Source organism: Amblyomma americanum, chromosome 1 (genome assembly GCF_052857255.1).
Source record: "Amblyomma americanum isolate KBUSLIRL-KWMA chromosome 1, ASM5285725v1, whole genome shotgun sequence".
Taxonomy (NCBI): Eukaryota; Metazoa; Arthropoda; class Arachnida; order Ixodida; family Ixodidae; genus Amblyomma; species Amblyomma americanum.
The window spans coordinates 423,395,905-423,410,164 of NC_135497.1; the positions used below are offsets into that span (position 1 = coordinate 423,395,905).

General features: G+C 46.7%; 1 protein-coding gene across 47 annotated transcripts in view; it reads right to left on the reverse strand.

Annotated features, from left to right (window-relative positions):
• Positions 1-14,260, reverse strand: part of mask (multiple ankyrin repeats single KH domain) — a 174,340-nt gene that overhangs the window by 52,758 nt on the left and 107,322 nt on the right. For all 47 annotated transcript variants that reach the window (XM_077650400.1, XM_077650398.1, XM_077650393.1 and 44 more), the window contains 4 exons: positions 9,249-9,649; positions 8,529-8,814; positions 2,015-2,600; positions 361-744 (listed from right to left, as the gene is read on the reverse strand). In XM_077650400.1, the coding sequence (XP_077506526.1) occupies positions 361-744; positions 2,015-2,600; positions 8,529-8,814; positions 9,249-9,649 (1,657 nt within the window). The remainder of the gene's footprint in view (positions 1-360; positions 745-2,014; positions 2,601-8,528; positions 8,815-9,248; positions 9,650-14,260) is intronic.

A 14,260-nucleotide genomic window follows, 5' to 3' on the forward strand; every position in this document is an offset into this window, starting at 1 on the left:
CGGCGACGTTAATGCGGGAAAAGTTTGCAAGAACTAGGCGCCTTTACTATGGCGACAAAATAAATTACGCACGTTATTCTGAAATGTTCGGTTTTTTGACATTCATAGTCGTGAAATATTTTTACGTTGAAATTATAGGCGTTCTGGTGGGAATTTTTTGAAGAGCTCATGCACCTGAAAAATTCATTATTGTGAGATTTATAGTAGTGAGATTTCACTGTAGTGGCCTAAAATGATGGGACTGCTGCCAGTGGGCTTCTGTAGACTACGTTGTCCTCATATGCTGCGCAAAAAGACTTTTTCGACATTTTCAATGGGACGCAGTGGAGGGGCATGTGAGAGTGATTGACCAGCACTGACCGGATGAGAATGGTGCGCTCTCCCTGGCCCTTGTGCTTCTCCACCTCGATGTGGGCACCCGAGGCTTCGCGGATGGCATTGATGTTGCAGCCACAGCGCCCAATCACCCGGCTGATTGCTGTCGAAGGCACTGTCACTTTCTTGGAACGTCGGACCACTTCTTTCCAGCCCTCCTCACCCCGGTGGTGACTCTTGGAGGTGCCTGTGGCTGCACTAGCAGCAGCTGAACATGTAGTCATGCTGGTGGAACAAGATGTGCTCAGGACAGCCGAGCTACTCTTTTTGGGAGAGGAGGCCACGCCGGGGGAGGGACGGCCTGCCCCATTGCCAGGGCTGCGGGGACCGCCACAGGAGTCCATCACATCCAGGGCGAGCTCACCTAGCCTGTGTACGATGCCACCAGGGGGTGCCCAGTTCCAACACGACCAGCAATGCAAGCAACACAATGAAATTACCATGGCTGCTGTGCAAGCTAGGAGCAAGAGTGATGGTCTAGCACACACACTAACTGCTAAGATGCCTCACCGCAAGCAACTTACTGCATACAAGCAGCAAGCAGTGTGATCAATTCACTTGTGCTAAATAATCTAAATTCTCGTGGTGCTGCACAGCACAATTCATTTAGAATGAGCGCATGCATCATAGGAACAACAGTTTTTGACACCACTTAGCATGATTCATAAGTAAGATGAACTTTCACAAGTCATGGGACCATAACTGCACCGCAATGCTCATGGATGTCCGTGCAGCTCTCTCGAAGCAAGAAAGAAGACAATAAGGGAACACTTCCTTCAGTTTTTGAGCTGTACACGTGACAAGTGACATGCATGCAGCTCAGATATCAGGCATGACTGGATTTCAGTACCCCAGGTGCATCAACTTGCCACGCATTGCCTCTGGAGGACGAAAAACACGCTCACAGGGTGCACTTCATGGTTGCCGAGACTGGCATGGCACAGTGATCTAACAGGGCCAGATCTCATTGATGCGAGCAGGTCATGTGCTTTTGCACAATGCCTGCGGCACATTGAAAGACACGTGGTGTGAACGATGGCACGCTACTCTGGCACCATCTCTAAGCAGACCGCCACTGTTAAGCCCTTCACGCTACTGCCCTACTACCCTCCTCCTCGTGTTCTCTTCGCTGTCACTTTCATCCTCTGCTGCCCTCCGCACTCTGTTATGCGGAGCGAGCTCATTATTAAAATAGACTGATGTACTAAAATACTGCCCGATTTTATGCACTCAATTGCTCAGAATAAATCTTCACAAATGAAATCCTTTCGGCACATTTAAATGAAGGTGCCCAGCAAGAGAGATGCATGTAGCATGGGCTGGGGCGAGACCATGAAGTACAAATTACGAAGCAATAGCTACAGGATCTAGGAGTCATGCACAGAATTAGTGCTGGGCCCAAAACAATAGCTATATATAACACTGATCTTGTTCCCGCTGCAATGACATTTTCAAATGGAAAGCAATTCTATTGACTATTGAAATCAGTAATACAGCTGCTGCAATATGCCTCGACCTTGTGTTACTTTCAATGCACTTTTCCTGTTCCAAATGACAGAAGTGCCACTTGCATTGCAACTGCAGTCGCACCACATTTAAACGAATATGATAAACCTGCGAGCACAGAAGCTCAACTCACGTGCTGGTCTTAGAGGAGGTGTCAGTGGCCACATGGTGAGCCTGTCCCTGCCCCCGGTGCTTGGTCCCCTTCACCACAGTCGAGAAATCTTCACCGTCGGCGAGCCCATTGACCATAACTTCGCCGCCGCGTTTGGCCACCACAGCTGCTTGGCGATGTACTGTTGAAGACTGTGTCACAGTCAGGGGTGATCGAGTCACCGTTGATGTTGGCTGCTGCAGCACAGCCTGGTTAGCTTGTGCTGCCTTTCCTTGTTTGCTTCCACTGTTGCCACCTTTGCTGGAGGCCATGGGCGAAGGAGAGACGGTGTGGTTTAGCCGGGGTGAAGCTGGATCGGCAGTGCGCTCTGCAGTGGAGCAGGCTGCAGCTTGCTGCTTTTTCTTGCGGGAGTTCTTGCTCTCAGCAGGAGCAGACGAGGGGGCCTTGGGGGGAGAGGAGGAAGGGCTGCTCGATGACTCGTGGCTGGCAAGTGGAGGTAGGTCGTCTTCTTTTAAGCGTACCTTGCTGGGCGTGGAAGAGGAGGATGCGCCGTTGGCCTTAGGTCGGCCGGGTGCGTTGGGCTGGCCACCGCTGCGGTCAGAGGAGCCTGCACAGCACCATCAGGCATGTCACCTGACAATGCTATAACTGATGCCCATGCTCAAAGGCAAGTCTACAGCTGCAGAAGCACCTGAACAATGTGGTAGGTGTGCATCCACGGCTGGCCCTTTGGAATCATTTGTAAATGTGCAGATAGCCCCGCAGGGGGACGCAGAACTGTCTCCAATATAAACTATACATTCTAATCTCATTACTATGAAAATATTGTAAACTAGTTTGACATATGCAAAATTCGTAACAAAATTTTGTCAACTACACACGCAAGAACTGCACAATTTAGCCACGAACGGCAACTCAGGCAACCCATGCTAGAGAAGTGGGGAGGCCTTTTCTGAAGTTTTGACGCTGTTGCAAAGGTGCTCATGGCGAATACAGAAGCTGCAAAAATATACCACCAGTTTAGGTTGGCTTCTTTGCACAGTACCTTCAGCACACAATGGCGGCTGGCCAAGCTCCGGCTAGGGTGGCTTCCCCACATTACAGATGTATTGAATGGAAAATGGTACGTGAGCATCACTGTTTTCGCTACCTGTGTGACAGCTGGCATGAGCACAGGATGGTTACTGCAAAACAACAACTCTCCACGCAGCTGCTTTCAGGGGAGCTGTCAACAGGCGCACGGGGCATAAACACGCCTAGCTACCAACCCTCAACGCTGCTGTATCTTTCGTGGCATTGTTCGCAAGCGTGAGATAAGAACACTAGCGTGAGATAAAAGTGTGAATCTTGGTACGAGCACTTGCTGCACCACTACTAGTCATATGTGCAATGTGGCGAAGCCTGTCCCCTGCCAACCAAGTGGGCGCTGGGCTGGGGAGCTCATTATATCCATTTTATGACCAACCACGTTCAACATATATAAAGTAAAAATTGCATGTTTCTTTCAAATATTTAGGAAGAGTTCGATACATTCAGTAATTTGTAATGCCTACATTCGTTATACCAAGGTTTTACTGTATAAATTACATAAAAAAATCTTTGGATGAGTGAAAACATACAAAGTGGTGACCCCATATATTCTTTGCAATGTGGAAAAGGAGGATGTGCCGTTGGCCTTAGGTCAGCCGGATGCGAGAAAGATAACATTTCAGTAGAACCCCGCCATAGCAAACTGATATAGTAAATGTAAAACTGCAGTCCCATCTCACCTTTCACAGAAGACTACATTTTTTTTTTCAATAATACAGTTAAACCTCGATGTAACAAAACTTCAATGTAACGTAATCCTCGATCTAACGAAGTACCTGTTTTCACATCTTCACGTCCATAGAAAATCATGTATTTTTAGCTTCAATTAATCAAGTAGATTTTACGGTACTCTGAATGTGCGAGATATTATTGCTGGCTGGAAACGAACCCAAGCAAAAAAAAAAAAAAGTATGGTTTCAACATTGTTAAACTGAGTAGCATGTGCGAAAGCACTTGCGCCTGAAAGGCAACCGCATACAAGATCTCATAGTCAGCCGCTATCGCCAGTCACACACAGGGAGGGGGGAGGTGTGTGTTCCGCATGTTGACGGGGCAAGTCCACCACTGGCACTCCATCAAAGGTGCCACACATACCTCAAATTCATAAGTCTGGTTTTTCAGCTTTGCTAGTGAAGCAGTGCTTTCACACTAAAACTGTCGTGGGTGCAAGTGGTTGAACGGTGTGTGTGCCAAAGTGCGCATCAGATTGCGTATGTATGTAATGTGAGCACAACCCGGCTTTCACACGCAGAGCGCATACCAATGCAAATACGACGATGGCAAGCACGCTGCTGGCCACATGCTATCTGGGATAGCACAGGCGAGGCTGGCACGAGCGTCTGCGCAGCCCTGGCAGCCTGCCAGCCCGCGGCTCTCGTTAACTCACCCAAAATCGGCGCAGGATGCGACGTGCTGCACGTGTTCAAATGCAGTGCGCCGCATTTATTGTGTTCACAGATGCCCAAAGCCTTGCAAAAGGAGCTGGAAGGATTAGTGCTGTTTGCACACCTGTCAGCTTTGAAGCCAGTCGCGCGCTTCACACCTGACAACCTCACTTCTGCCTCGCTTCTGAGTGTGCACTTATGTGCAAAAAGACAGCACATTCATGCTTAGAGCGGAAAACACTAGCAATGGGGTGGGTCTGATTTCTATTCATTGGTTGAAGATTGGAAGACACCCATGCCGACATGGAGATAGAAAAGATCGGTAAAGGGATAGGGGAGGAGGAAGGGGGGCAGACGGGGTGGCTCGCCGGGCGGGCGCTGTCGATGGCCACGAGGTCGCAGCGGTGGCAACCGTGGAACGCGTGGTCGTGTCAGAGGCAAGGAGGAAAAAGGACTCAGGAGGGAGCCTTGAAGCCTAGGCGTAACAAGTAAAAAGGAGACCCCCCGTGATCACACCACGTGATAGCGTGCGGTGATATCTATGCCCAGAGCGGACCAGCATCAACCTCCTTGCTGTAGACGCCCGCAATATGGGCCGTGCAGATGCGTGCACTACTGAAGCATAGCAACACCTAAACAATAGGGACTGACTCGGAGAGGGGGGAGGAAGCGGCTTCATGAGCACTTAGCTTGCAAAGTGCTGGCCCCCTCCCGTTTCTTTTTATTTTCCCACCATCATCAGCAGTGTTAGTGTGCTCGTGGGGGGCGCCTACAAGACGATGACAGCAAAACTCAAGACAGGTGCATCATCAACAACAAGGTGGCAGGCGTAATAGACGTGCTGAGGCAGCTTGCAAGCTTACAACATAAGCAAGATGCACATAATGCCATTGCTCCTGGCAAAGAAAGGGCACAAATAAGGGACCACTTTGATCGCAAATAAAAGTTCTCCCCGTTAGTTACCGTATTTACTCGTGCATAACCCGCACCACTAACTTTGAACTCCATGAAAAGAAAAAAAACTTGAGTATAACCCACAAGTCTACCTGAAGAAGAAAAAAAAAAGAGCGCTAGAAAGATACAACTGCACACTCAGTGATCATTTCGTTTTCAGAACATGTCTTCAAACGACCACCACCACGTGACTGGTTGTCAGATTTAAATCGTTGCTGCCCTCACTGCTGCATTCCGAGGCATCGTCACTCTCAAAGACGTAGTCGTCCTTGGAACCATCTAAGCTGTTACTGATGGCACATTTTTTAAAGCTTTTATGCACCCAGTTGGCCGGTACCGCTTTCCATGCATCCACAATCCACTGGCACAGCAATAGAATATCAGGCCTTTGCACGTGTCCCATCAATGTGAGGGTGCAAAGGCCATCGACCATCCACTGGGCATGCAGCCGCTTCATGTGTTCCTTGAAAGGCTTGTTCAAGCCCACATCAAGTGGCTGTAGCATGGACGTCACGCCACCAGGTATTATAATGAGGTCGGTGCCGGTTTTGGTGAGGCGAGCCTTCACCGCATCAATGCAGCGGCCTTGGAAGGAATCTTGTACAAGCAACGACCGGCGTGCCAGCAAGGCACCTGGTCTTCATTTCCAGATAACTCGAAGCCAGTCACTGACTAGGCCACTGTTCATCCAGGAATTTTCTTTCGCATGCACAACGATTCCTGGGAGCAGTGGTGTGCTAAGCAGAGTCTTGCATTTGAAAATCACACACAGGCGCAGTTTCGTGCCGTCAGCCAAAGCACATAACATGACTGTGCAGCCCAGCTTGGCATTTCCGGCGGTCAGTCCGCTGACTGATTTGGAACCCTTTTTTTCCATGGTGATGTCCATTGGCATCTCAAAGTACACAGGTATCTGATAAGAATTTCCCACCTGAGACAGCGAATAGCTGTGCTCCTTCTGAAGTGCGACGACATATCGCTGAAAGTTTAACAATTTTTCCTCGTAGGCATCAGGAAGCCACCGGCACATGGTTGTTCGCCACCGCATAGAAAATCCACGTCTTCGCATGAAGCCATCCACGGCTTGCACGAAACTAGCGTGAAATGTTAATTTCTTGGGCCAACTTCAGGGCTTCCATTTGCTCCACCTCAGTCGAAACAACGCGGCCACGACTTCTCTGCTCCTCAATGAACTTGGCAAGCTGCGTCTCGAGGTGGGGGTACGCGCCAGTCTTCGGACCACGAGACGCTAGCCTGTCCCGGGCTCGTAGTTTCATGTCTTTTTTCTTCCTCCAGTCGTGAATGCAAGACTCCTCGACATCATGCTGTCTCGCAGCAGCTTTGTTGCCGATTTCTTCAGCAGTGGCTATAATCTTTAGCCTCTCTTTCACTGTGAAACACTGCCGCCGAGTCGCACTCATGACGCCAAAACAAAGCAGGCAAACAGTGCAAACTGAGGTGTAGCACATGAAACAGCGCCTGACACAAGGCTCAACAACCCTGGCTGAATAAAACGTGGCCAATGGCGTGGGGAAGAATAAACAGACTATGAATGTGGATCCCTCATCGGCTTGACGAGCGTCGATGACGATGGGAAAGGCGGACTACACGGGGGAAGCCGCCACGCATTGCCGTGAAGCCTCCCCCCCCTCCCCCCCCCTTCACAAAAGAAAAAAAAATTCAGATAACCCACAACCCCACTTTTTAAATGGAATTTCTCGAATTTTGGTGCGGGTTATACATGAGCAAATATGGTATCCGTAGTGCATTTTTTGCAGATTCTTAGCATGCTAGGAGACTAATTTGATGCAGCAAAATTTAAGCATTACAAAGTAAACTGTAGATTTTACCAACTTCATTAAATCAAGGTTTAACTGTAGTCACATCTTTCAGAAATAAATGGTTGTAGTAAAGAGTGTCTGGCAATGGCGACATACTTCCTGCAGAATGATTACATTGCAGCATGCATGCAGTTTAGGACATCTCAGAACCACAGACATGCAACAGCGTACTCACAAAGCAGACATTCGGAGACAAATGGATACCAAAGATAATAAAATGGTGCTCTTTTGAGATGGTTAAAGGTGGCTTTAGACACCTAACTTTTGAGCGCGTGTTTTCTTGTTTGTAATGATGCGTAATGCATTACTATACTTGAATTAGCACCTACGACCACTAAATAATTTATAATGGCATTTCGTTCTAGTGCTGTTTCGGTTTCGGTTTCAACAGCCGGATGAGGACTGTGACGTCAACATGTACTAGCAGGTCACATGAGACATGAAAAAACTGCAATATAATCGCAGCTTCCACATTCGTTGACGTTCCGGCTCTTGAGGAAGGCTGGCTTCAGCACTGCAGTAAGTTAAAATGAAGCAGTGATTGTATCGGCGTTTTTCCATGCCTAACGTGACATAAAACCACTCTTTGACATCATAACCATCGTTCAGCTGTTGAAACCGAGACCGAAACAGCATGAGAGAAAAAAAAATTACAAATTATTTAGCGGTCTTGGGTGTATACCACATGGCGATTCATGCGTAGTAGTTTCTTCCGCATCATTGTAGAGAAGAAAACATGCCACCAAAATTAGGTGTCTATACTTCTTTAACCACCAGGCTAGTAAACTGCCAGGAGAAGCCAACTTTTCGAAAGCCTTGGAGCCGTGAAGCAAAGCGCACAGCTCGCACGGAAGGTAAAAAGTCTGCATTGGAAATTAATGCGAGATAGATAGCTTACATCTTTATAATCCATTATCAGTGTGCTGCAAACTTGAGTAGATTGCATACCTGGAAATTTCAGCTGTTTTTACAACATCCAAGGTAACAGGGCATTGAAAACTATTTGCAGAAAAACTAACACGAGTCCTCCATATAAACAAGGTGAGCTGTACCTCTATATAACAATGTCAACATGCTCCCTTAGTGCAGAAGATGAAGCTAGTAGTCCAACATGGCTGCTACAGACATCCTGTGCAGGCATGTGCAGACAGGTATACCTATTAAAAGCAAGCTGTCAACTTGGTCACAAGTGATCAAGAAATCACGCCTTCAACAAACAACCAACCACTGTTGGAAAACAAGCAACCTCAGTGGCTGCCAGCTCACCTGTTGTAATGGTAGCCATATGGTTCCCACCAGCCCCACCAGGATTGGGTAGCCGCTCATCCAGTTCTGCTATCCGACTGTTCCTGCTGCTGCCGGCACTAGCAGCCATGGTTCGGGTGTCTTCTTCCTCCTCTTCCTCGTCATCGTCGTCATCGTCCTCTGACTGGGAGCTAGTTGGTTGCTTGTCTCCTTCGCTCTTGGAGTCCTTATCAGAGTCCTTGCCGTTGTTTGCACTTGCCGAAGCTGCCTTGTCCCCGCCCTCAGCTTCAAGTTTTGCCAACCGCATCTGCAAGCACATACGCCATCAAATTATGGAGAACCCTGGCACTAAACTAGGAATGGTTTACACACAACTTCAATTCAGTTACTTCAACAATGGGCCCCTGCAGTGACCTGCTGATTATGTACCTAATTCCCCCCCTTTCTTTTCCTTTAGCAGCATAATCACTGCCCTCAATGAAAAAAAAAAAAATGCCAGTTATAATGGCCAGTATCCTCATCCCTACTGCAGGTCAAGTTTGCAGAAAGACAAAACACAGCCAACGTTCGACAATTTGCACTCAAAGCGGGCTGAAAACGGGTTTGAATAATGCAAATCTTGAATCAACTGCAGCTTCTTCATGCACTTCATATTGACATGACCAAAGCACCAATGAACCGGCACTCATTTTTCCATTCGCAGGCTGCAAATATCTGCCACAACAAGCAAATCATCCTCACTTGCTCCTGCTTCTCTTTCTTCTTGCGGCGCTTGCGTTCTCGCCGACGAGCTGCAGCAGCTCGCCGACTCTCCTCTCGTGAGCGTTCCAGGTCGAGCTCCTCCAGTAGAGAAGAGGCACACTTGTTGGCCTCTGCCGCCTGGCGCTCCTTGGCTGCGTGAATAACCTCGGTGCACTGGTGGCATTTGCGTAGCAGGTCTCGAGAGTCCGGCCCCAGAGTGGCCATGAAGCGAGCCATCTCCTGGTCCGACGGAAACTGGGCCACCTGTTTAACAAGCCACTTGGCAGCCTTGACGTGACCCCGCCGAAATGCGGCCATCAAGCATGACACCCGCCGGTTGTCCATACTATCGATGTCTGCCTGCGCTGCCACCAGAAGCTGCACCACGTCCAGGTACCCACCTGCATGCGGAGGTGTCGCTTAGCCACAACTGTAAATGCACTCCCACGACATGCAGTTTAGGTTGACAAGCACCACTTGTACAGGAGGAGGGCCTCTTCCGAGGACCAGTTATACTCCCTTGGACAGCCACAGCGACCAAATGCAATGTGATTGGAAATTTGCTCACTGACCATCTTCTCAGCTTGGCAACATCCGAAACCATTCACGTGCAATGGTTGCTTACTTCATATTCATTCAATGGCAGCTCTCATTGTCAGCAATCTCTAACAGGCACACTATTTTTATTGTGGGCATACCTCCTTATAAAGCGATGTCAAAGTTAGGAAGATATATTTAAGGGGAGATGCTGGTCTTAAATTAAAAATTTTTATTATTAAAGATTTCACAATAAAATTGGATGTATATATGTGTTTCTTCCTCCTGTTTTCAAAAAGTACACCTGAATTAGTTCCTACAATATGCGAAAATAACTGAAGCCTAATTAGCTAAATACTTATGGGTCATTAAGACACTTTTTCTTTAAGCATCTTTTGGTTTCGATTGAAATAATGCTGTAGCCAAAGGGCTGCCATCTAAAGCTATGCTAATTATACTGTTTTTGAGGTACATCATCGTATAAAAATGTTAATAATGTCCAGGTACCATAATTATGAAATTAGGTGACATTATGGTTCACAAAATATGCAAGGTTTGATTCAGCCAAAACGAAAACAGCAGAGTTCCACAGTTCAGTTCTTTCCGAATTCAACGGTATAAAATTGAAATTGCACTATAAAAACATAATAAGGCTAGTCCCATTGGCAAAAAACCCAGAGCTGAGAAAATCTTAATTTGAAGATGTGAGTAATACCAGGATGTGGGGAAGGGGACCAGTTTTCAAACAAAACCAAGATGGCGGCCATCAAGGACGCAGTCGGAAGCAACGGGCACGAAGTCCTGCCGCATTTCACTCTCAAATCGCCATTTCCGGTCATCGTAGGCAAGAAATATGCAATTTTTTTAGTAATTGAAGGTCGAATTAGGCCTTGAAACTTTTTAGGCAGCTACTTCAGAATGTACAGATCAAGAATATGCCATTTTTGCAAAATTGGAATTTTCACATTTTTTGATCATGTCAAGACCCGCATCTCTCCTTAACCAAGGAAAGATGCGTAACATCAGTGCCCAGGGCTTGTGCCAGATTAATTTAGAATAACTAAGCCACAGCAGACTTTGCTTGCTTCAATAACTTTTTGGAGTTGGTTTGCTGAAAGCATGGTTCATAATGGTGGCCCTTCACCAACAGCAGGTTTTGAAGGGTAAAGTCATGCCTAAAGCCACTAATTTCCTGCGGTGAAAATTTCAAGACTCCATGAATAACCACAACCTTGCGGTGCATTCAACCTCAAAAGGAAGAGCAGCAGGTTTTGAAGGGTAAAGTCATGCCTAAAGCCACTAATTTCCTGCGGTGAAAATTTCAAGACTCCATGAATAACCACAACCTTGCGGTGCATTCAACCTCAAAAGGAAGAGCAAAGCGTACCAACGCCTTGAGTAGCAACAATGAGGCACAGGAATCACCACATTGGTCCTAGCAAATCCATATGCACATTGAATTTTTTGCATAGATGATGATGCATTCTGCGGCAATGAAGAGTTGGCTGATTGTGCCAGTGATGCTCACTAACTACCGTATTTACTCGCATAATGAACAATGCTAAACACCAGCGGCACGAACTGTCTGACCACGCACGTTTGTTGATAACGGAAGATCGGACGGAGGTATGATATGAAATATCGACCCTTCCAAATAAATCGGTTGAATCTTTTTTTTCCCGCGTAATGAACTCCCCCCCCAAACTGATGTCAACTTTTCTGAAAAAAAAAAAAAAAAGTGGGTTCATTATGCAAGTAAATACGGTAATTTAGTCTGAAAAACTGATCTTTCAAGCTCTACATACAGTGGAACCCCGATTAGGCGTTCCCCGTTCATGCGACGACTCGCATTTTAAGATGAATTGGCACGGGCCAGATGAATCTCCCATACGGATAATGCATTAAAAGCCTCGATTATACGAGACAGAAAAATGTGCACACCCCACTTTGTATGACAGCAAACGGGAACTGTCCGGAATGATAGACACTGGCGGTGCACTTTACTGGTAGGAATGAGAGACACTGGCGGTGCACTTTATTGATAGAAGTGACGTGAACCAAGTTAATTCCAGATTGGAATCAATACCGATGCGACAGAGCGCACACCGGCTTGTAATGACGGTTCTGCCAACGGCTCCGACTCTGACTCCGTGTGTGCGACCTGAGGCCATCGGTGCAAGGCAGCTTGTCTGGGCCGTTGTTCCACGCGCTTCACTGACAAAAAGCGTTAGGGAAATCAACTGTATGGTCATCCCAGCATGAGGTTATTGCCTAAGAAAGTCTGAACAGAAATAGTCGCTGGCATGGTCATACTGCATGCTGCAAAACGTCTTCAACCAGTCATAGCAGTCACATTTCTGGCGCATCGTCCAAATCATCATTTTGGAGGTGCTTAAGATGTATACTTAACACGCAGGGGCATAACTAATTTTTGAAAGCCCGAGTCGCAGATGTGCTTATTATGCAAATGCGTCACTTGTGCGATATTTTCAATTATACGACAGCTTTAAGTGGTCCCCTAAAAGTCTTATAATCAAGGTTCTACTGTAGTTTGAAATATCAGTCGTAAATTTGTAGTCAGGCCGGAATGAAACACAAACTCGCATATGTTGTACTTTACTACTTTGCAGCGAGATAATTTTTTACAATTGGTTTAGGAATATGTACTTTGGTACACCCTTTTCCCAGAAACATGAAATTAGGCTAGTTGTATACTGCAGCTGAAAGTGTGCAGGTAAAATATTTGTTTTGTTCATAGGCAATATGAGTGTTCCATTCTGGTCTGACTGTACACGTTCCCCTGAAAACGGTGACAATTATTCCTCAACACTGCACAAACCCGAGTGATCAGAGTACAAAAAATTGGTCGGCAACTGTATACATACGGCTAGGGGTGTGCGAATATTAAAATTTTCGAATAGCAAAATAAAAAAAAAACTGCTTTTATTATAAAATCACTGTTAGTTCAGTAGGACAAAAATATTTACAAAAAATAAAAACAGGCAATTCTTGTTGCCCTTAACTTTTAAAAAAAATAATGCACAGTCTTTCCAACTGAAATAAACAAAACTAGACTGATTCAGCACCATATAAAAAAATGTACACAGAAATACAGAAACTCAGATCGAATTATCCTTTATAATTGAATAATTTCTGTGCACTGCAAAGCTACGTGAATGTATAGGAAAATGTATGGCTGCATTGTACAAAAATTGGCTATCACACATCAATAGATCAAACTTCGAGCAACACCTGGCGACTCAAAAAGCTGGCTTCCCCTCAGCACACCTTCGGAGGTCAGCTTTTCTGCATGAACCTGCAGGTGCTATTGGTACTATGTTGCACCCAAAACGAAACAAAAAATCCCGCATTTTTTTTTCAATTTCGTTACATTCGTTACATTGCAGCTTTACTATTACCTAAGTGCAAAATTTTCTAATTGGTGCCTTTACAGCAGTACCTGATCCCAGTGTGACACCTACGTTACATGGAATTCACACACGCTTCAATGGTGGCAGCATTAGGGAATTGAGAAACTTCATAACATCACTAATTCGTTTCATGGAGGTATGTTACCTCCAGGTTTAACTTTATACAGTAGCCAACGGGTAATTCGGACTTTCAGGATATTTCGGACTTCGATGAGGCACCGTCAGTCACCCCATAGAAGCGCAAACATATTCGCGATGGATATTTCGGACTTTGAAAGTCCGAAAGTTCGATTTTTTGGACTAATTTCAGTCGCCTGCGGGCCAAAATTGGCCATCTTATCGGCTTTTCGCCAGCACAAAAGGTCCCATCCTGGACTGAGGTGGATTTACTCTGCAGTTGGATTGGCTTGGCATACTTTCGGTACCTCATTTTTGCCAGTAGAGGCCCCTGCGATCTCTGACACTTCGAGGTGGCAGTTGGATTGTCATCGCCGTCAACTTGCTTTTGTCGCCAACATTGTTGCGGGCAGTTACCACTTGTCTCATAGGTTGAAAATTGGTAAATTGGGTTTTGGGGAAAAGATATGGCGTAGTATGTGTCTCACATCTCGGTGGACACCTGATATGGTGCTGTAAGGGAAGGGAGGAAGGTGGGAGTGAAAGAAGAAAGGAAGAAAGAGGTGCCGTAGTGGAGGGCCCCGTAATAATTTCGACCACCTGGGGATCTTTGTGCACTGACATGTCGCACAGCACACAAGCGCCTTTGCGCTTCGCCTCCATCTAAACGCTGCCGCTGCGGTCAAGTTCGAACCCTGGTACTCCGGATCAGTAGCCGAGCACTGTAATCACTGAGCGGCGGGTAAAGTTCGCCATTTGCCGTTTCGTCATGTGGGTTTCTCCGACCATGTCGACCATGTCTTCACAGACGTTACATCCGTTCACCGCTTTGTGATTGCATCCGGTGGTTCCACCGCTTTGAACGAAAAGTGCCTTGTCTTTGCGTGTGCTTGAGGAGCAGTGTGGTGAGGGCGCCTGTGCCGCCGG